At 39.9% G+C, this 23562-nt stretch overlaps 1 protein-coding gene across 4 annotated transcripts in view; it reads right to left on the reverse strand.

Annotated features, from left to right (window-relative positions):
* pde4d (phosphodiesterase 4D, cAMP-specific) overlaps positions 1 to 23562 on the reverse strand; it is a 1076746-nt gene that overhangs the window by 275575 nt on the left and 777609 nt on the right. Inside the window, exon 1 of one of the 4 annotated variants that reach the window (XM_072252565.1) lies at positions 18515 to 18650. The exons of the other annotated variants lie outside the window; for them this stretch is intronic. Within the exon in view, the coding sequence (XP_072108666.1) occupies positions 18515 to 18603 (89 nt within the window). The 5' untranslated portion in view covers positions 18604 to 18650. Of the gene's footprint in view, positions 1 to 18514; positions 18651 to 23562 lie in introns of those variants that run through there. 4 annotated transcript variants of the gene reach the window in all.

Genomic DNA, 23562 nt, shown 5'->3' on the forward strand with positions numbered 1-23562 from the left:
ATGTTCACCATGGATTGGAGTGTATTAGTCATGAGAAGAGAATGGACAAACTTGGGTTGGCTTCTCTGAGCATCAGAGGCTCAGGGGATCCGTGATAGAAGTGTTTAAAATTCTCAGGTAGAGGTAAGGTTGGTAGTCATAGTCTTTTTCCCAAGGTAGAAATGTCAAATACTAGAGGGCATAACTTTAAAGTGAGGGAAAAAAGTTTAAAGATGTGTGAGGCAGGTTTTTTTCAAACACAGATTAGCAGGTGTCCATGACCTGCTGCCAGGGGAGCTAGTGAAAACACCAGGCAGTATTTAAGAGGCACTTAGACACAAGAATAGGTAGGGGAGGGAACAGAGGGGCTACAGGTACAGTATGTGCAGGCAGATGGGAACAGTTACATTGGCATCATGGTCATTACAGGCATGGTAGGCCAGAGGGCCAATATGTACTATACTGTGCAATGTCCTATCCTATGTGGAAAAACACATTCATATAATGCAGTGAAAAGAATTTAGGACTTGGGCAATCTGCCAGAAAATCTTAATAGCGGAATCTATGCAGAAGATTGTCTACTTGTCACCCTTCCCTCTCTCTACAGTGCTTTTCTTTTATTACACATTGGCTCATAATGGTCACAAAATACATCATAGTTTCCTTCTAAAACTTTGGTAAACCCCAGGAGAAATAGTGCCTAAGTGGTTGGCAAATAACAATTCCAATAATATTGCTGTGAGTGATTCCCAGACTGGAAAAGGAATGTCAGAACAGTGTTTTAATTTTCCAAGAGATACGTCCGGAAAATAGAAATTGGAAATGTGACCTCTATTATCTCATCCAGAAAAGTAGCAGTGGGTTATTGCATAAGGAAAGTGGTAAAAGAAAGAGGGCAAGAAACTTTCTTTCTCATGGTTAGCACTTTATAAGAAAGAGATACTTCTGCTTTCAATTCCCTTGTGAAGAGCACTAACTTTCCAGCAAAGCTCTTACTCATTCAATTTACAATTAAAAGTCTGATAGATGAGAGAAACCAGATTTGCAATTTTAAAGTGACCTCAGGGTGACTAAATTCATCCAAAGAGCAGGTAGGGTTAAAGTGAGTTAGGATCAAGTGGAGCTGAAACAACTGAAGGAGCAAAGGAATATATAGACTGTGTGGCTGGAAGCACCAAGTAAAAGCATGAGAGAGTTCAGTTTAAAGCAAGATTTCTGTGCTATTCAGCATTTTGATTGTTCAATTAGGATTATTGAATTGAATTGATTTGATTTTCTATATCCTTCACATACATGAGTAAAAATCTTTACATTACATCTCCATCTAAATGTGCCATGTGCAATCATTGTAATTTATAATAAATAGAACAGTCAATGTAACATAGAAAATACACTCAAAATAGCATAAGTTAGTCTGTCTGATGGCCTGGTGGAAGAAGCATTAAGATTAAACAAAAAGTAGACTGATAAAATAGTTTTGAATTTATTTAAATCTTACATCCATCCCACAATGTGAGGAAGTAAATATCTTTGCATTATGACTCCATCACAATGTACAGACATGTGAATTTATAAGTCTAACGGCTTGTAGAAAAAAGCTGTCCCATAGCCTGTTGGCCCTGGCGTTAATGCTGCAGCACCGTTTGCCAGACAGAAGCAGCTGAAACAGTTTATGGTTAGGGTAACTGGTGTCCCTGATGATTTTCCAGGCCCTCCTTGCACACCTGTTACTTTAAATGTCTTCAACAGGGATAAGTTCACATCCACAGATGCACGAGGCTATCTGTACCACGCTCTGAAGTGCCCAGCGATCGAAGTTGCAGTTCCCATACCAGTGAGAGATACAGCCAGTCAGAATGCTTTCAATGGTGCCCCTGAAGAAGGTCTTCAGGATTTGAGGGATTTGTAATGTGGATCTGAGGGATTTTGGAAGATAAATGAAATACATTCCATGGCATTAAGACCAGTGTAAGTAAGTATAGTTCTGCAGAGAAGCAGAGAACTCACAGAAGGCCATTGAAAACTGGCAATTGAAAAAGGTCAGGTAAAGTCCCTAATTGTGAATTATAATATATTCTGCACAATGTGTTATCATCAAACTGTACACCTAATATCTGTATAACTGTTAATTTGAAAGACAGATAATTCCAAAGCAAAAAGTTTTGTCATCAACTAAACGGAGTTGTATTTCTTCCATATGCAATTAGTGAGGAATACCCAGACACCCAGGTGCATATCCAAGCTCATAGAGTCCAAGAACATTACAGAACAGAACCAGGCCCTTCGTCCCATCTAGTCCATGCCGAACTATTAATCTGCCTAGTTACATTGACCTGTACGCAGACCGTAACCCTCCATACCTCTCCCATCCATATTATAAATCCAAATTTCTTGTAAGTGTTGAAATTGAACCTGCATTCACTACTTCTGCTGGCAGCCCATTCCACACTCTCACTACCCTCTGAATGAAGGAGTTCCCCTTAAACATTTCACCTTTCACTCTTAGTCCTTCTGCACCTCTCTACTTCCTCAAAACTGCCCCTCCACCTATCTTCATATTGTGTGCAAACTTTGTAACAAAACCATCAATTCCATCATCCAAACCACTGACATATAATGTAAAAAGAACAGGTCCTAACACAGACCCTATTTGTATCTGCATTTAGGGTCTTGGACTTGTTTGAAAATGGCTTTCCTTAACTGCATTTCTCTCTCCATAAATGCTGCCTAACTAATTTCTAAAGTCTTCCATTATTTGAAGTTACTACCAATCCAAACTTCGGTTTGAATGGTCATTCTGATTTGGCACTGGTTGTCATTGTATCATATATAAGATAAAATAACATGTTCTTAACTCCTTTCTATTTCTTCTTCCAATTCACCAATGGAAATGCCTCCTAGTTACTGAACTGACATAAGGCAAGTATGTCCTTGTCTTTGTTTACCCTCTCTGAGCTTCAGGTAATTTTGTGGTTTACAGTTAAATGCTCCCTCCATGTCCTCTATCACAAAAAGGCAAAACCCTTGTCTAAATAATTTCTTCTCATGAGTACAGTCCTTTCAGCCCTGGTGTCATCTTCACAAATCACTATAACCTTCCAGTAGTTTGGTTTCCAATCTATTAACCAGTTCTCCAGCTGTGGGCTCATGTCTTTTATGCCTCAGCCAATAAAGGAAAGTACTTGACCTGCTTTCTTAATCACCTGCACACTTACCAACTTCCCACCAAAACTCAGTACTCATATTTGCACTTCAACAGTAAGGGCTGCAAAATCATCCATCCATTGTGGGCAGAGACAGTTTCACAGGATAATCATGAAGAGCATTCCTGCTTTTTAATCTTGAGGGACTAAAACTAAAGTCTGGTTATGATCAACTGATAAAAGATTGAATCCAGGATACTTTAATCTAAATAACTCATTGACTCTCTGAAGTATCCCGTTGAGTCATTTTGGAATACACTCAGTGGCCACTTTATTAGGAGTAACTGTAAGCCTGCTCATTGATGCAAATAGCTAATCAGCCAATTATATGGCAGAAACTCAATACCTAAAAGCATGCAGACATGGTCAAGAGGTTCAGTTGCAAATTAGACCAAACATCAACATGGGGGAAGAAATGTGAACTAAGTGGTTTTGACCACTTGATGTTTCTTGGTGCCAGACAGGGTGGCTGGAATATGATTTTCATGCAAAACAGTTTCCAGAGTTTATAGAAAATGGTGAGAAAAAACAAACAAAAAAACACACATCCAGTGAGTGGCTGTTGTATGCAAAAAATGGCTTTTTAATGAGAGAGGTCAGAGGGGAATGGCCAGATTGTTTCAAACTGAACGAAAGGTGACAATAGCGCAAATAACCACATGTTACAATAGTGGTGTGCAGAAGAATATTTCTGAATGTACAACACGTCAACCTTTGTGGATGGGGTTCAGCAGCAGAAGACCACACCGGATTCCACTCCCGCACCTAATATAGTGACCACTGAATGTAGATTTCTAGATTATCACCAACAATTTATAATTTCTCTCCAGCAGTAAATTCAGTTTGTAACATTACACCATGTACACATTTCCTGTTTCATAATATTTTTGCTGTTGACTGAAAAGATGGTTTCCTCCGATGCATGTTAAAATTGTTATGCAACAGAATGGCTGGGAAATGAAAAGGGATACGGTGAATTCCAGTTAATTGGGGCACATTGGGACCAGCATGCTTTGCCCAATTAAGCAGCTACCCCAATTATTCAAAGTATCATGGAAATAGTTAAAAAGCTATAAAAAACAAACTAGCATTTAACTGAGTAAAAACTAAGTATTTAAATGAAATACAGAACAAATGAGAACACTACCAATATTATTACAGTTCTATTAAACTGTGTATTAATTTGTAATGGTTACTGAAGGAGGTGTGTATGCAGACATAGTGCTTGACTGGTAAACTATCCATTCTTAGCTCCCTAAAGCATTGACGCTTAACACTTTTCCCAGGAATCCAAAATGAACAAATTCTTTTGATCAGCTCCTGACATATTTGAACAACACAACAGAGTTATGTGATCCACTGCTTCCTTTGAACCTGATAGTGATTAATGTTTATAGCAAAGGGAACTGTCTGGCACGCTGGGATGAAAAAGGTCTGTTTAATCAGCATCGTAGATATCGTCTGCACAAAATTTTTGAAGCAAATTGGGGAGTTTTGTATATTCCTATGTTTCTGCACTTACAGCATTAACACTACCTTTCTCGTCTTGTGCTTTCTTGAAGTTAATGTGGTGCTTACACTTTCATTTGGACAACCATCAATCTGTTGCTTTAAAGCCTCATGGAAACTTTATGAAGTCTCATGACTCAGCTTCTTAGCTTGCTCATCTGACTTGTTTTATTTAACATTGATCCACTGACGTGCACATCTCATCCTGCTACAATGGAAAACCACTGACTGAGGGCCCCCTTCGACATCTGGATGCTTACCTTCATGCTTTCAATTTTGGGATGTTCCCTATTGTCTGTCCTGTCTTGTCCATTCTTCTGGCAGCTTATCTTGCTGACGTATCCAGTGTGCAATTGTAGATTTTGGCTCTCCAGTTATCTCTGCCAGCCGACGATGTGTGGTGTTAGGTGGATGGCTTTTACTTTGGTCTATTAGAGTATTTTTTTTAAGTTAGTGTCAAATCTTTTTGTGGCAAAGGTCTCAAAAAGGTTTTTAAGTCAAAATACAAAAAAAAAACTAAATTATCAAGAATTATTGCTTTTTGAATCAGCATCTGTCGTCCCAAATCGATTACATAAGACACACTCACTCAACTGAAGAATCTGTTTGCTCTAAGGCCAGTATAGTGTCTAATGACCACTTAAGTGCACCTGATTCACCTCTCCCTGCCCCAATTAAGCAGCATAGTGTCCCAAATAAACAAAAGGAACCCCAGCTATTTCCTTAATTTGCCTCTGTTCTTTAAATGTTGTCCCAAATAAGTAGCTGCCCTGATTAACTGATGGCCCAATTAACTGGAATCCACTCTATTTTCTCAGATGACTTTCTTGAGTTTATATGTGTTTTTTTTAAAAAAATTGGGATTTAGTTAACCTATTAACTAGAAATATAATTAAAATGTTATTTAGTTTTCTGTGAATATTAGTAGTAATCTTTTATTTTGCCTATCAAAAATAGATGACTTCCCCCTCTGCCAAAACAGGATCTAATATTGGCATTCTGGATTAGGATGACAATGTAAAACAGTTATTTGTGCACAGTGCAATGCAGTAAAAGACAGAGATGTCAAATAAAAGTAATCACTGAAAAGTATACCTACCACATGGAACTGAAGGTACTAAACTTCAAAACATGGTTAAATCTTCTGAAGCCATTTGACTGGCAATTTATATTACCTATAAAAGTGCATTGAGTGCCTGTTTTGTGGGAAACACCCAAGCACTCTATGTAAAAGAATAGACTTAAGACATTGTGTGAGGAAAGTTTTTCTCATCTGGCTCTCCCATTATGGAAGAAGTGAGGCAAACTGATAGAATGGGTGAGACAGAAAGTGTTTGGTAACCTACTATTATTTAGGAAAGATGTTATCAAGCTGGAAACAGTGCAAAGGAGATCTATGTGCATGTTGCCAAGACTTGAGGGACGAAATTATGGAGAGAGGAGATCAGGTTGGATCACTTTACAATGGTATGTACAAGAATGAGAGTGATTTTATAGAGGTTGTTAAAATTATGAGGGGCACAGATAGGGTCAGTGTGCACAGTCTTTTTCCCAGGAGCCGATGAATCATGAATAAGTGGGCACAGATTTAAGGTGAGATAGAAGAGATTTAACAGAAATTGAGTGGCAACATTTTCACCCAGGGTGGTCAGTATATCAAATGAGCTGCAAGAGGAAGTGTTTGAGGCAAATACATTAGCTATATTTAAAAGATACTTGGATAAGTATACATGGATAGGGGTTCCTTATGGTTCTTATAGCTGGGGGGGAGGGTTGGTGGTAGGGGCAAGCTCCCATTACCTATTAAATACTCCCAATGGCATGTGTCTCTAATAGCCTCTGACAACCAAGTCCAGCTTCTGGCCTTCTCATGTGGTTTAGCTACTAAGCCTGGTCGAACCATTTCAACAGATAGGGGAAAGGGCAAAGGCGGGTTACTGGTGCTTTAAAGCCAATCACTTCGGGCAGACGGAGCTCATCAGCCATGGCTGGCAACTCATCGAGGAGGAAAGCTCTGATCTCAAACCTCCACTGCCTTGTGGCTATATCCACTCACAGATTCAGGAGTAAACTCCGAGGAAAAATCTGGAGCTGGAGTCCATTAGGCAATCCTACGATGAGTTCTACACTGACTGGCAACTCCTGCGACACCGCTGGTACTACGCTGCATCAGCGCCTACCGTTCCTTTGGATTCATCAGCTGTGTGGAGAGGGGGAGCCTGCTACATGGGCAATGGCTTAGTGTCCATGTCAAACTGCACTGGCTTACATATCATGTAGAAAGCTGGGGCACAACAGCCATGGTCAACCTCAACCAACGAAGGGCCTCTCATGGATCGGAAAGGTGCAAAGGGATATAGGCCAAACACAGGCAAATAGGGGTTAGCTTAGGTGGGAATCATGGACCAGCAGGTCGAATGGCCTGTGCCTGTGCTGTATTATTTTAGGGTAAACAATAAATTTGAGTGCTTGCGACCATAGTTGTAAATTCAGTAGTCTTACATTTTAAAATATACCTTTTTAATAATTCCTTGCTTTTGAATGAGAAAATTATCCACAAACATTTAGCTTCTGGGACACCTTTGATAACTAGTAATCCTGGGGTGAGTTTATCAGCTGACAAGGCCATTCTGTAAGCATAGCTGCCCATAAACAGACTTCGAAGGGATATAGATCTGAATGAGCAAGAACATGGCAGATGCAGCTTCATGTAGAAATATACTGACACATAAAACCAAAAAAAAAAGAGAAGTACATATTCAGCAGTAAGAAAAATGGGTCCTGTTCAAAAGTTCCTGAACCTCATTGTACGTGGCCATTGAAAATATATCAATAGACATTCTTGATTTTAGAATGCTTATTCAATAGTAAAGTTCAAAGAGACTTTGGTTTCTCATAAACTGTGTATGATGGCTTCATATTTATTTGTAGTTGAGCAAGAGCAGCACGTTACTCCTCCTCGGCTTCAGGGATAGCAAGTGATTAGAAAGATGAATGGAATGTTGGCTTCATTACAGGAGGATTTGCGGAAAGGAGCAAAGATATGAAGTCTTCATGAGACCTCACATGGAATATTAGTATATGTTTCAAACAACAGGAATTCTGCAGGTGCTGGAAATTCAAGCAACACACATCAAAGTTGCTGGTGAACGCAGCAGGCCAGGCAGCATCTCTAGGAAGAGGCACAGCCGACGTTTCAGGCCGGGACCCTTCGTCAGGACTAACTGAAGGAAGAGCTAGTAAGAGATTTGAAAGTGGGAGGGGGAGGGGAGATCCAAAATGATAGGAGAAGACAGGAGGGGGAGGGATGGAACCAAGAGCTGGACAGGTGATTGGCAAAAGGGATATGAGAGGATCATGGGACAGGAGGCCCAGGGAGAAAGACAAGGGGGGGGGACCAGAGGATGGGCAAGGGGTATAGTCAGAGGGACAGAGGGAGAAAAAGGAGAGTGAGAGAAAGAATGTGTGTATATAAATAAGTAACAGATGGGGTACGAAGGGGAGGTGGGGCATTAGCGGAAGTTAGAGAAGTCAATGTTCATGCCATCAGGTTGGAGGCTACCCGACAGAATATAAGGTCTTGTTCCTCCAACCTGAGTGTGGCTTCATCTTTACAGTAGAGGAGGCCATGGATAGACATGTCAGAATGGGAATGGGATGTGGAATTAAAATGTATGGCCACTGGGAGATCCTGCTTTCTCTGGCGGACAGAGCGTAGGTGTTCAGCAAAGCGGTCTCCCAGTCTGCATCGGGTCTCGCCAATATATAGAAGGCCGCATCAGGAGTACCGGACACAGTATATCACCCCAGCCGACTCACAGGTGAAGTGTTGCCTCACCTGGAAGGACTGTCTGGGGCCCTGAATGGTGGTAAGGGAGGAAGTGTAAGGGCATGTGTAGCACTTGTTCTGCTTACAAGGATAAGTGCCAGGAGGGAGATCAGTGGGGAGGGATGGGGGGGACGAATGGACAAGGGAGTCGTGCAGGGAGCGATCTCTGTGGAAAGCGGGGTGGGGGGGAGGGAGAGATGTGCTCAGTGGTGGGATCCCGTTGGAGGTGGCGAAAGTTATGGAGAATAATATGTTAGTATATGTTTCGTCACATTTCTGCCCTAGGAGCACCTGGGGATAATCATCTTCACCAAGAAACAGTATTACCATTCATCTTTCCTATTCAATGTCATTTCCATCAGCAGTGCTTCCATCATCAACATTCTCAGAGTTAGTATTGACCAGAAAATTAACTGGAATAATCAAGTAAGTACCTCAGTGCAGAGACTGAGTATCCTGTAGAGAGTGACTCCTGACACCATGTAGTCTTCCAGGACTGTAATGGACTATACTTAACTTGCCTGGATGAGCTGAACAACAGTCAACAGAATCTGGAATAAGGTTGATTGGTGCACCATCCACCAACAGAAAACAGTAACTATGTCTTCTGCCAACTGCAATATGTACTGCAGTTACTCACCCAGGGCACTGTGACAGTATCTTCCAAACCTCTAACACCACGAAGGCATACAAGTTCTCTTCCAAGTGCCACACCATTGTGAACTGGAAATACATTGCTTCATCTTTGCAGGGCCTACTACGGATTTTCATACCAAGTGGCAATGTGAGCACCTTTACGAAAGAAAATTGAAGCAGCCTGAGAAAGCTACTAATCATCGTATTTCCTAGAACTATCAGGGATGTGGCCTTTCCTGCAATGTTTCCTAACAATCAATTAATTAAAAAATTGATTTTGTTTTATGTACAGTGACTGGGCATGATGCTCCTGTTATAACATTCAGTTTGCGTTATCGCTTATCACATAATGAAGCAGGAAAAGCTGTTTTGCAAAGCATGAACTTAAGGAAGTATATGTTGTCACTGAAGAAAATGGTTCAGGAATAAACTGAAGTTAGGAGTCATGCTATTTTCAGTGTTAGTACAGGAGTCTTCTCTCCATTGAAATAAACAATGAGCTTTCAATATTTATTAAGATTCTGCAAGTTACAGTAAGAACACTTAATACAAAAATGTGACTTTTGATACATTCTGAAGAGTGTGTAAAGATCATTTTCAGATGCAGTGGCTGATAAATACATTAGCTTATCCCAGTAAAATCTGATGTAGTTTCAGCAGTCCAATGCACAAAACCAACTATCAATTACAGTTCCTGAATGAAGCTTTCCTAAATTAAAATCTGAACAGAGTATGTTCTTTAAGCAACTGCTCATGCTTAGAACATTAATTTTACTTTGTAAATCCACTGCTAAATTTCATATACAAACAACAGTGCATTTTAGAGGAGTTTACTTCTCCATAAAGCATTACTTCAAGTGTAATTACTTGTTCAGGATTAAACATTGCAGAAAAGATTGGTAGTTTGACTGCTTTACAATATTCAGCTGGGCATAATTGTGATTCAGAAATTATACTTGGCAATCTAATCATACCCTCATCATTATTCCACAGCAAGCCATAAAGTAATTCACTAATATTGTTGACTTCATAAAGGGTAATGTAAAATTTTGTGTCATGAATAGAGCCATCGATTTTTAGTATAATATGATACAGGAGGTCATCACTTGGTCATTCATGTCCACTCCGACTGCCTACTAGACTAACTCACCAGTTACAACACCCATCCTTTTTTGTTATATTTTAAATTCAAAGTTCAAAGTAAATTTATTATCAAAGTACATATATGTCACCATATACTAACCTGAGATTAATTTTCTTTTTTTTAATCTAATTTTTTTTATAGAGTTTTCAAACTTGATTACATGGAATAATAATATCTAACCTCCCCCCCCTTAACCCTTCCCCCCAATACATACCCCTACCTAAAAAAAAAGAGAAAAAGAAAAAAAAGAAAAAATTAAGATGAATTTTCTTGTGAGCATTCACAGTAAATACAAAGAAAGGCAATAGAATCAATGAAAATCCATATACAATAGAGATGGACAAACAACCATCATGCAAAAGATCACAAATTCTGAAATTACAAAAAGAAGAAAAAAAAAACAATAAATATCGAGAACACCAGTTGTAGAATCCTTAAAAGTGAGTCCATATTTTGTGGAATCAATTGTGGGTGAGTGAGGTTACCCTTCTGGTTCAAGAGCCTGTTGGTTGAGGGGTAATATCTATTCCTGAACCTAGTGGTGTGGGGCCTGAGGCTCCTGTACCTCCTTCCCGATGGCAGCAGTGAGAAGAGAGCATGGCTTGGATGGTGGGTTCCTTGATGATGGGTGCTGCTTTCTTGTGACACTGCTCCTTGTGTATGTGCTCAGTGGTGGGAAGGGCTTTCCCTGTGATGGTCCAGGCTGTACCCAACTACCTTTTGAGGGCTTTTCAACTCAAGGGCATTAGTGTTCCCATACCAAGCCTTCATGCAACCAATCAGTATATTCTCCACCGCGCATTTATAGAAATTTTTCAAAGTTTTAGATGACATACTGAATCTGCACAAACTTCTCAGAAAGCAGATGTGCTGTTGTGCCTCTTTGTAATGGCAGTTACATGATAGGCCCAGGGTAGACCCCCTGAAATGATACTGCAAAGGAATTTGAAGTTGCAAACTCTCTCCACCTCTTATGCCCTGATGAGGACTGGCTCATGGACCGCTGGTTTCCCCCTCCTGTAGTCAATAATCAGCTCTTTGGTTTTGCTGACTTTGAGTGAAAAGCTGTGGCACCTCTCAGCCAGATTTTCAATCTCTCTCCTATAAGCTGATTTGTCACCACCTTTTATTTGGGCCACAACAGTGGTGCTGTCAGCAGATTTCAATATGGCATTGGAGCAGTATTTAGCTTCACAGTCATAAGTGTAAAACAAGCAGAGCAGGGGGCGATGCACAGCACCTCGTTGTGCACCTGTGCTGATGGTCATTGTGAAGGAGATATTGTTGCCAATCCAAACTGACTGCAGTCTGCATGTGAGTAAATTAGTCTTCAACATGGGAATTATCCAATACCAGTTTGATGGCCAGAATGGAGTCTGCCTCTACTACATCTCCAGTACATTCCATATTCCAGCTGCAAGCTCTTTTTCACCCTTGTCAATTTATTTGTTATAGGATTAGAATGAATGGGTGCTTAATGCATAGAGCAGACTTAGTGGGTTGAAGGACTTGTATACATGCTCCATCTTTCTACAACTCTCCAAATCTAAGTTGGAAGGTGCATAATGAAATGTTAAGGGAACTTCACACAGGAAATCCTTCCCAGCCAGCTGAACAGTGCTAGACACAGTTACTGACAAACAAACAGGAAGATTGGCACTTTGTCTGTTCCTTAAAGGGAACAAATCAGAACCATGTTTCTTGCAAAACAGGCTAGCGCATCATAGGAAAGGAACAAAACTATACCAAAGGAGAATCTTGAAGTAAAGCAAATCAATGAAACATCATGAGAAATTGGAGTATTAAGGAAATTGAAGTTAAACTTGGACAAATTCCCAAAGCCTAGGTAGAATAATTTTGTTCTTGTTCAAATAACTCAAAGATACAAATAAGCATAAAAGTATCATACACAGTATATGAAAATTGAAGGCTATTGAATTTAAATCTAAATATTTAAACATCTAATTAATCTAATTATCTAAATAGCAAAATGCCTAAATAAATAAATAATATTTTTAAAAATTAGGTAAAAGATAAAATAAAATCTAACATGGATATCTCTCTTTGTTTCACCTGCCTCTACTTCTTCTAAGGTTCTCTTCAAGATTGAAGGTGACTTGATTCCCTTCCATATTTTTGGGGTTCTGAAGTGACTGCCGAGACCAACATTTGGGTTAAGAGCTGCCTGACTGGACTGGGGATGCGTACTTTTTGGTAATGCACTCCTCCTGCTGTTTCTACAGCGATTCTATGTGGTAATAATGCATGGCTCTTAAGACTCTCAATATCCCTGAATGCTCGTTCTCTACTTTGAGTAGTAGACATGGGGGTTAGAGAGTCACAGAAGCATGGAAAGTTAAAAAAAAATGCTCCTGGAGGTTGATCATTCTTTAAGTTTAAAATCTGCAATTAAGTCATCCAAAGATGAAAAGCTATTTGATGTGTGGTGGCCAGGTCATCCATAGACTTAAATACATGTTAGAATATAATGCAACTACTTGTCAACGTTTCGTAAGACCTGGATTATCTCCAGAAGGTACTTGAGGGTACTGAAAAGTAAGACCTAAAATGCCTCTACAAAATCAAAATTAATGGGAAGTGCAGGCAAACAAAGTCAGCATCCTCTTTCAGACCAGTATCTCAGCTCTGAAGCCATGGTTACTCTCAGTGAACTACATTGGACTCATCACTTCCCCTCATGAGACAGCAGATTCCTGCAACAGGCTTACTATACAGAGCTCTGCCTTGGGAGGATGTTACTAGGAAGAGAAAGAGAGAGAGATTTGAGGATGTGCTCAAAGCTTCATTGAACAAGTCAGCATCCTGACTGACTCCTGCTTGGTTTTGAACTTCTGATTTTCAACTGCTCTAATTGAATGGTATTAAATACATCAAGGCCATTCATGGTAAATACACAGATGCCCTGCATAAGCAGTGGAAGGAAAGCACTGCCTAATAGAACGATATGAAGCCAGGACACAAATGTATTATTATTAGATCAATAATCTATATATCAAGGACAAAGTCTTGAAGACATGGGTTTGAGTCCAACCACTGCAAATGGTGATAAATTTGAATTTGAATTCTGGAATTACAAAGCCTAGTGATGACCAGGAAAATCATTGTTGGTTGTAGCAAAGAAAACCCTGATCAACTAATTTCCTTTTGGGGTGCAAATTAGGTCTGGCCTATACATGACTCCAGGCCCACAAGAATTTGCCCTTTGAAACTGCCGAGTGATCCATTCAGTTGTATTAAACAATTAAACAGCTAGAAAGCCATAAGAATTAAGCAGGAAAGAGCCTAGGCACCAGAAATAACAATAGGAAAAATGCCCTGTCGACACTATAAAGGCTTCCTTACCAACGTGCCAGACTTCAAGAGCTATCACGTAGACCAGTCAAGCAAAACCTTTGCATCATGGCATTCATATTTACTGTACTATATTATTTCTTACAGTTAACATATTAGACATCACCATCTCCATCCCTGGGTATTTCCTGTGACACCCAGCAGAGGTGCCAAAACAACCATGAGAGGAATGTCCTGGGAATTCTGAACATTGACTCTGGATCTCATGAAATCCGATAGCATCCTGATAAACTTTGGCAAGGAATCCTTCTACTGATTAACGCTTGCTATCCTCCCTCAGCTGATAAGTCAATAGTACTCCATGTAGCACTCCTGGAGAAAATCTGTAAACTGGTAAATTGGTTTACTATTGTCACTTACCCTATGATACAGTGAAAAGCTTTATTTTAATTTATTTAGAGATATAGCATGGAATAGGACTTTCCAGCCATTTGAGCCACACCGCCCAGCAACCCCTGACAACCCCAATTTAGCCCTAACCCAATCATGAGACAATTTACAATGACCAATTAACCGACCTGGTATGTCTTTGGACTGTGGGAGGAACCTAGAGAAGGACATATAAACTCCTTACAGAGGACACCAGGATTGAGCTCCAAACTCTGACGTAATAGTGTCGTGGTAACCACTATGCTACTGTGGTGCCCTATTTTGCATGCTATCTGTACAGGTCATATCATTGCAATAACACAGGGCAGAATAAAGTGTTACAATTACAGAAAACGTGCATTGCAGACAGACACTTAGGTGCAAGGCCATAACGAGGTAGACTAGGAGTTTAAGATTCCATTTTATTATAGTAGGGGACCATTCAATAGTCTTATCGCATTAGTACAGAAGTTGTCCTTGAGGCCTGTGATACATGTTTTCAGTCTTTTGCATTTTCTGCCCAATGGGAGGGAGTGAAAAGACAGCATGTCCAGGATGGCTGGGGAATTTGATTTTGCTGGCTGCTCTATTGAAGCAGTGAGAAATATAGACTGAGTCCATGGAGGGGGAGGGTGGCTCCTGTGACATGCAGAGCTGTATGTAATTTGTTGTCTCTGGCAGAGCAGTCACCATAACATGTCGTGATGCAGCCAGGTGCAATGCTTTCCGTGATGCATTGATAAAAACTGGTGAGGGTCAAACGGGAGATGCCAAATTGCCTTAGTCTTCTGAGCACTCAACGTGGCAAAGGAGAGAAATGTATAAAGGCTGGGTCTTTAACACACTACTTACTGAACTGGCCAATTGTTAAAGGATATTATAGCTACATTGGATCTTCGTAACCTGGTGAAGGTACCAACAAGAGTGAGAAACCTACAATCTCATCCTCACCAATCTACCTGTCACAGTGTTAGCTCTCCATAATGACTACTGTACAGTTTTGGTAGATAGGAAATCTCGTCTTCACAGTGAAAATACACATCATGGTCTCATGTGGCACCATCACTGCGCGAATTGGCAGATGGCAAACTGATCTAACAACTCAGAACTGGGCAGCCATGAGGCCTTGTGGAACGTCAGCAGCAGTATTATGCTCAACCACACTCTGGAACCTTCCGGTCTGGCATATCCCCCACTCTATCATCACAATCAAAGCAAGGGTCAATGAAGAGTGCAGGAGGTCATGCCAGGAGCAGCATCAAGCATATCTTAGAGTGAGGAATCAACCTGGAAAAGCTATAGGACTCGACTACTTGAATGCCAAGTGACCTATACAGTAGCAATAGAAGGAGTTATTCCATAACCAGATTAGATCGACCCTGCAGTTTTACTCCATCTGTTCATGAATGGTGGTGGGTAATTAATAAACTCAATGGAGGAGCAAGCTCCACAAACATCTCATTCTCAATGATAGTGGAGTGAAGCATATCAGTGCAAAAGTCAAAACTGTAGCATTTGCAGGAATCTTTAGCCTAAAGTACCCAGTGTGTGATCCACCTTTAGTGGTTCCCAGTATGGCAGATGAGAGTATTCAGCTAATGTGGTTCACCTCATGTGATAACAAGAAACAGCTAAAGACATCAATTCATCAATCGGCTATGGGTCCTGACAAATACTATTCCAACAGTACTACAGTGGACTCGTGCTCCACAACTGGCAGCTCCAGTATGGTTAAAATACTGGCATTTACCTGTCAAGGTGGAAAATTACCCAGGTATGTCATGTCCAGAAAAAACAGAATGAAACTACCTCAATCAGTTCCCAGCCCATTAGATTCTCTTGATCATCAGCAATGTGATGAAAGGGACAATTAATGGCGCTATCAGGCAGCACTACCTTAGCAACAGCCTTTGACAGAATCCAAAACTCATTTTGGATTCTGTCAAAGACAGCTCCTGACCTCATTACCGTCTTGGCCCAAACATTGACATGAGCTGAACTCTTGAGCTGAAGTGAGATGATCCACCCTTGACATCAAGGTAGTATTTGTTTAGGTGTGGCATCAAGGACCCATAGCTAAAGTGGTATTTGGGGCAAACCTTCTGCTGGTTACTTGGCACAAGATGATTGTAGTGGTTGGAGATCAAACATCTTGCCAACAGGATATTTCTGCAGGAGCTCCTCAGGGTAGTGCCCTGGGCCCATCCATCTTCAGTTGCTTCATCAATGACCTTCTTTCAATTGTCAGGTTAAAAGTAGGAGTGTCCACTGATGACCACACAATGTTCAGCACTATGCTCAACTCACCAGATAATACACTGGTCCATATCCAAATGCAGCAAGACCTGGGTAATATCCAGGCCTTGGCTGTTGAGTAGAAGTAACCTTCACACCACACAAGTGCCCGGCAATGAAAGTATTCAACGATCAATCGCTGACATTGGATGGCATTGCCATATTGAATCCCCCACTAGATTGACCAGAAACTGAACTGAAGTGAACATATAGACAATGTGGCTACTGGCAGGTCAGAGACAGTCACTAGGAATCCTGTGACGAGTAACTCATCTTCTAATTCTTCAAAGCCTATCCATCATGTACAAGGCTCATCAGTCGTGATCTGGTGTGCTCTTCATTTGCCTGGATAAGTACAGACTCAACAATACTCAAGAAGCTCCACACCACACAGGACATAGCAGCCAACATGATAGACATCCCAACCACAGCCACTCACTCCACCACTGATGCACAGTAGCAGCAATTTGCACCATCCACAAGATGCACTGCATTGACTCACCATAGCTCTTTAAGACAACACTTTCCAACCCCACAAAATCTACCAGCTAGAAGGCCAAAGGCAGAAAGAGCATGGAAACACCATCACCTAGAAATTGTTTTCAAGTCATACACTATCCTGACCTGGAAATAATCACCATCAAACTCCTGGAACTATCTTCTAAAAGCACAATGGGTGTACAAGGACTGTAGTGATTCAAGAGGACATCTTACCACAATCCCCTTAAGGTCAATGACTGACGGACAATCAAATGCTGGCTCAGCCTGCACAGCTTACATCCCTTGAATAAATAATAACAAATAACCTGCCTTATCGGTAGTGGTATCCATCATTCCAAAATCTGACTCATTAGCATTTAAAAATACAGAGAGCTGGACTGGTTGCAGGTCATCATTTATTCTGAGGGATTGGCTGAGAAGCCTGTATATGCTATGTAGCGACCATGAATATTCACTTCAGATATTTAGAGAACTTGGGTTGAATACTCAGATGTATATTACAGCCGTTTAACATTCAGGTTTTTAATCCAGTTTGGAAGCATATACAAACAATGCATGAAGCAATAGAATATCTGAGACTATAGCATCCATCTTCTCCTCTTTGAATTAGCTCCAACCTGTGAGCAGGGGATCAGCAAGTATACTACCAGTTATAATCATGGAATTTCCATTAATTGTAGGTCATGAATTAAACCAGCTTCTTTCATAAATAAAGATAAAAACTAACTTGTAACTAAACGGATAAAAGTTAGTGAAAATTAGATGCAGTTGCACTGTAATATAGTGGTTCGCACAATGCTTTACTGCTCTAGCGGCCTGGGTTCGATTCCTGCTCCTGCCCGTAAAGAGTTTGTATGTTCTTCCCGTGACTGTGTGGATTGCCTCTGGGTGCTCTGGTTTCCTCCCACATCCCGCAGATATACTGGTTGGTAGGTTAACTGGTCATTGTAAAGAGCTCTGGGATTAAATTAGGGGATTGCTGGGAAGCGCGAAGGGCCGGAAGGGCCTTCTCTGTGCAGTATGTAAATTTTTAAAAAATAGACAACAACATGTACTTAATGCACTTAGATAGCAGTGTATTCACAAATTTATTGCCATTTGGCACAGAAACAAGTCCTTTAGCCCACCAAATCCATGCCAATTAATTCTCCGCACATTCCCATCATCTTCTCCCAGACCCTACCATTCATCCCTGCACGACAGAGGCAACTTACAGTGGTCAATTAACTCACCAACCCGCACATCAGTGAGATATGGGGGGCAAAAAGACTGGAGCACCTAGAGAAAACCCACATGGGGAACATACAAACTCCTGCACAGATCAGGACCGAACTCGTTCACTGCAGCAGTTTTACTAGCTACAGGGTTCGGAGTGGCTGAAGAAGTCTAAGACACAATAGTGGACTTTATCACTCACATGTAATTATTGGCTATGAATTACTTAAAAAGGCATTGCCACAATACATACACAGAAAAATATATGCATTTTATGTTGTGCATAATTACATTTATTTCTGCAAGGTTTCGCAAACAAAAATTTGGAAAATATAACGTGCTTTGGGTGAATCTGTATGATAATTATCAGAATGAATTCAGTAATATAATTGAAATATGCATTTTCCCCATTTCTAAAATCCTATATTATGATAACTCTAACATAATGAGATGAAAGGCTACCTGTAGGACTTCAGAAGGCGCACTCGCTTCTTGCCCCTTGGAGAAGAATGAGAGCCTAAGACTGCTGAGGAATCACTGTAATAGGCCATAAGCTGCTGCAAAGTTAAACCTAGCAATAAGGTTTGATTAAAGCTGAAGCAGGATGATGACACGGTAAATACTATGCAGTACTCATGCAAAAAAACTGACTGCTACTTTCTCCAATACCGCACGATTTTCAGCAGCTGGAAGCAGAATACAAATAGATTTTGTTTCCGTCAACTCTTGCACTACAGGAGATCTGGTTTAAATACTCTTAGTCGGTTATCTTATTACCACAGGAAAGCCGGTTCCTTTTCATAATCTACACTCGATTATGAAATTCCAACAATAGAGCATTGCTTTAGACACAAAATGATAAATCAGGAAATGTGACCCAGAACTTTGTTTTATAAATGAACTACCTCATGAGATATGGAAATCTGAGAGCTTCTAGGGAAATTCTATCCAAGTATAATTTCCAGTTGTATCTCAACTGCTGATTGACGTCAGCTAACATGACCAACAGCTTGTCTGAAAGGACTTAATCATCTGTCAGTTCACTTGCTCAGATTACACAACATTCATAAAGCTTCACTTGTATTTTTTTCCTATTTTACAATCTGTATAATATATTCTGTTTATTAGTTGATCAACACGGTTACTTTTTAGCTGTTTAGGACTCATTTTCCTTCTGTAATATTAAGCAATACTGCATCATAACAAAGCTAAGTTGGGCTTTCTGAAAATTTAAAGGAACAGGTTGGACAAGAGATTTTGAAACTCACTGGTTCTGCAATCACAAATATCCCCATTGACTAGAAATGTTAGAAGACAGAATCATTAATACTTTGGAAGCATTTTAAATAAAAGGTAAAGATTTAGACATGTTTGCATGGATTCTGAGAAAAAAATAGTCTAGTGTGTTCGTTCAAAGGGTGATGGGGCAGTTCACAGCATAATCAGAATCAGGTTTATTATCACTGATGTCTGCTCAGAAATTTGATGTTTTCAGGTAGCAGTGCAGTGTCAATATATTAAAATTACCGTAAGTTATAATAAGAATATATAAAAAAGTAAATAAATAGTGCAAAAACAGAGCAACATAGTGCGGCAGTGTTCGTAGATTCATTGACCATTCAGAAATCCGAAGGCAGAGGGGACGAATCTGTTCCTAAAATGTTGCGTGTGCATCTTCAGGCTCTTGTACCTCTTTCCTGATGGTATTAATGAGAAAATGCCCTTGATGGTGGAGGATTTACATATAAATGATCTTCAGTGTAAATCCAATGGAGTACCAAGTTCATATTTGTCAAACAATTTAGATCATATTGTTGAGGATTCCAGACGATTTACCAGTGGCCTTTGCTAAAAACTCTACCTTTATCTGTGTAAGAGTAAAATCGAGCTTTGCTTTCAAGAATCTCCCCCAAGGTCAAATTCTTTGCCAAAATGCATTTTGCTTGGCAGGGTGTGGAGAGGAGACTGTTACCTATCCAAAACAATCACTAATGATGTAGTTTAGAATATTGCAGTACCTACCTAGAAGCAATTAAGTTGCAAGAAAGAAGTAACTAATCTCTTGGATAGGAGGAACTGGCTGGTCACTATGATAGAAGAGAGAATGCCGGCTTTTTTAGTCCCACAGAACAGAACTGACCTGTCTGCAAAGTTAGGTGGAAAAATCATGCCAGATATCCCTTGCAGACAATATTTAAATTTTGACAAAATAAGGTTCTGGTCTGTGCAAATTCATGAAGACTGATCTTACACTGAAACCTTCAGCATATGAATGTTGAATTGCATCACAACCAAATGGCTAAACACCAATTTCAAACACAATGGTTATGACAAATGTCAACAGACATTTCCTTACAGGAAAATAAACTCCTGTTTGAATAATGATAAGACAATCATGCATCTTCTGGACTCTGTTTTAGCCATGAAAGCTTGGAGACGGATGCTGCGTTCTTTGTTGAGCTCATAACACAGGAGGATTCAGTGTTTCAAAGTAAAGCTCAGGGAGGCAACTATCACGATTACTGAAAGCTTATCAACTTGGCAAGATGCAATTTATTCCATCTGAAAGAGGCTGTCCACAATTGAAATAAATCAGTATATTTCAAGGTCCAGAATGCAGTCTGTTAATGGAAAAAGCCCACAGCTTACTCATCTGTGTACTGAAAATGTGTTAAAGCATCTTGGACTTACCATCACAGAATATACATGAAAGAAAAATATGTCTTGTTGATCAGTATGAAACTTATAACCAAATGAAGTAGCATATCCTTTATTGTGAATGGTGGTAAATGAATATTCTGTATTATATATTAGCACATTTTATGAATAAAGCATATTAATTGGGGAGAAAAGTCACCTGTTAAATTTCAAAAGTTAATTTCTGACAACACTTCTAATGGGAATTTTACCCAATAATACAGCAAAAATCTAGTTCTATGTAAACTTCTATTTAAATTTGTGGAATATATTGGTTAAACATCCCAAACTTTCAATAACTAGGAGATCTAGTCAGAGAATCAGGATAAAGCAAGAAAATTACCCTCTTCTGTAGCTAAAATTATTGTGTCTATCTATCTTGAGACATTTCCTCCTGCAGTTACTATAGAAATTTAAAGGCATTTCTTCTCTAAAGATATGTTGCTTGGAAACATAATAAAGAAATATTAAAAAACAAAATAGGAACTTGTTAAAATTTTCAAAGAGCTCAGTGTATTTTCCAGCTTTTATGGTGACAGAGTCAAGACAATGCCAACATGACATTGGTGCACCTGTTTGTATGAAATGATGGGAGGCATATAAGTTTATTTGAAGTCTCCCATAAGTAGATGTAGGTGCGACAAAAGATTAAGGAATAATTGAATTATAAGCATTATGTAATAATCTGCTCTGTGGACGCTCACTGACACAATATGTTACTTCACACTGAACTGTATGTTACTTCACTCATAATCGCTCCAACGGACAACTGAGATGCTTTTAAGTCAACTAGCGTTCAAGCAAAGTGCTGCAGCCTCTACAAGTCCTCCCAGTCTTTAATCTCTTTCAGCACTCCGGAGTTCCAGCTTTCCTGTCTTCCCCAGCCCTTGGCTTCCTTTACTTTTCATCCAGCTGCTCTAAATCTGCAGTGATGTTCAAGGGCATGGCTAGCCATTTACTGTATATATATTTTCTGTCTGGCTACACTGCCAAAGTGCTGCTCTGAGGTTTACAGGTGCTTTGGATGTCTTGATTCTTCTCTTTCAAAACAACTGAAGTTGGCTTTGATAATCATAGCGGAAACATTATTTTTACAGAGAAGAAGCACATTGAGTTTTTGAGAAAGGAAACTACTTGAAGCCTTGTGATACACTCTAAGTAATTCCAATGTCTGAACCATGTAGCAGGGTTGTGAATGCCATCATAATCATCATAGATTCAGTAATAATTTGCAACTAAATGAATGGGTCCACAATAGTTAACTCACTGTCAATGCAGTATTGACATTCTTAACGATCAAAGAATAAAAATATTGTTAACTATCAAAACAGTCCATACTCTAGATTCATTCCATTGATTGTTGCTAATGTGAGGAAAACCTGATTATCAAGTGTAGGCTGTCAGAACTAATTTGGAAAGATTAATTGGAAATCCAAGCAAAAAAAAACTTTAAAAAATCTCTCTGGTATCATTTGTAATTAGGAAGGTGCCAATTTTAAACCTGTCAGTATAGTGAAGAGTGATTCAGGTGGTTGATAGGGCCACATAGAAATTATTATGACTGCAAAATTAGTAATTGCTTCCTAAATTGAAAGAAATAGTGATATAAAGTTGAAGTAGAAATCATGTCACTAAATTCCAAAAAAAAGAATGGTACAATATGTTATCTTTGCTAAACTCCAACCTTAATAGAGAAGACCTGCTGCAGAGGAAGAATCCTTTTATGTGGTGAGTCGTGTGACAATGAAGTTACACTTTGTAGTTTTGGTATGGCATCTGTTCACTGAACTGTACATCACAGGGAGACTGGTGAAGACCATGTATAAATCATGAACGGTTGCTATTTTTTCCTTGTAGCAGACACAGTGCAAATTTGTCATTGATATCACCAGCACATCAGAAACCATAGAACACTACAGCACAGAAAACAGGCCATTTGGCCCTTCTAGTCTGTGCCGAAACTTTAGTCCGCTAGGCCCATTGACCCACACCCAGTCCAGAACCCTCCAGACCTCTCCCATCCATGTATCTATCCAATTTATTCTTAAAACTTAAGAGTGAGCCCGCATTTACCACGTCAGATGGCAGCTCGTTCCACACTCCCACCACTCTGAGTGAAGAAGTTCCCAGTAAATCTTTCCCCTTTCACCCTAAAGCCATGTCCTCTCGTGTTTATCTCTCCTAATCCAAGTGGAAAGAGCTTACTTGATTTACTCTGTCTATACCCCTCATTATTTTGTAAACCTCTGTCAAATCTCCCCTCATTCTTCTACGCTCCAAGGAATAAAGCCCTAACCTGTTCAATCTTTCCCTGTAACTCAGCTCCTGAAGACCTGGCAACATCCTAGTAAATCTTTTCTGCACTCTTTCAATCTTACTGATATCCTTCCTATAGTTAGGTGACCAGAACAGCACACAGTATTCCAAATTTGGCCTCACCAATGTCTTATACAATCTTGCCATAACATTCCAACTCTTATACTCAGTACTTTGATTTATGAATGCCAGGATGCCAAAAGCCTTCTTTACCACCCCTGTCCACCTGTGACACCACTTTCAGGGAATTATGTATCTGAACAAACTCCCTTTGTTCCTCCACACTCCTCAGTGCCCTACCATTTACTGTTTATGTCCTACCTTGATTTGTCCTTCCAAAATGCAACACCTCACACTTGTCTGCATTAAATTCCATCTGCCATTTTCTAGACCATTTTTCCAGCTGGTCCAGATCCCTCTGCAAGCTTTGAAAGCCTTCCTCACTGTCCACAACACCTCCAATCAGCAAACTTGCCGATCCAATTTTCCACATTTTC

The sequence above is a fragment of the Mobula birostris genome, chromosome 3 (genome assembly GCF_030028105.1).
Source record: "Mobula birostris isolate sMobBir1 chromosome 3, sMobBir1.hap1, whole genome shotgun sequence".
NCBI lineage: Eukaryota > Metazoa > Chordata > Chondrichthyes > Myliobatiformes > Myliobatidae > Mobula > Mobula birostris.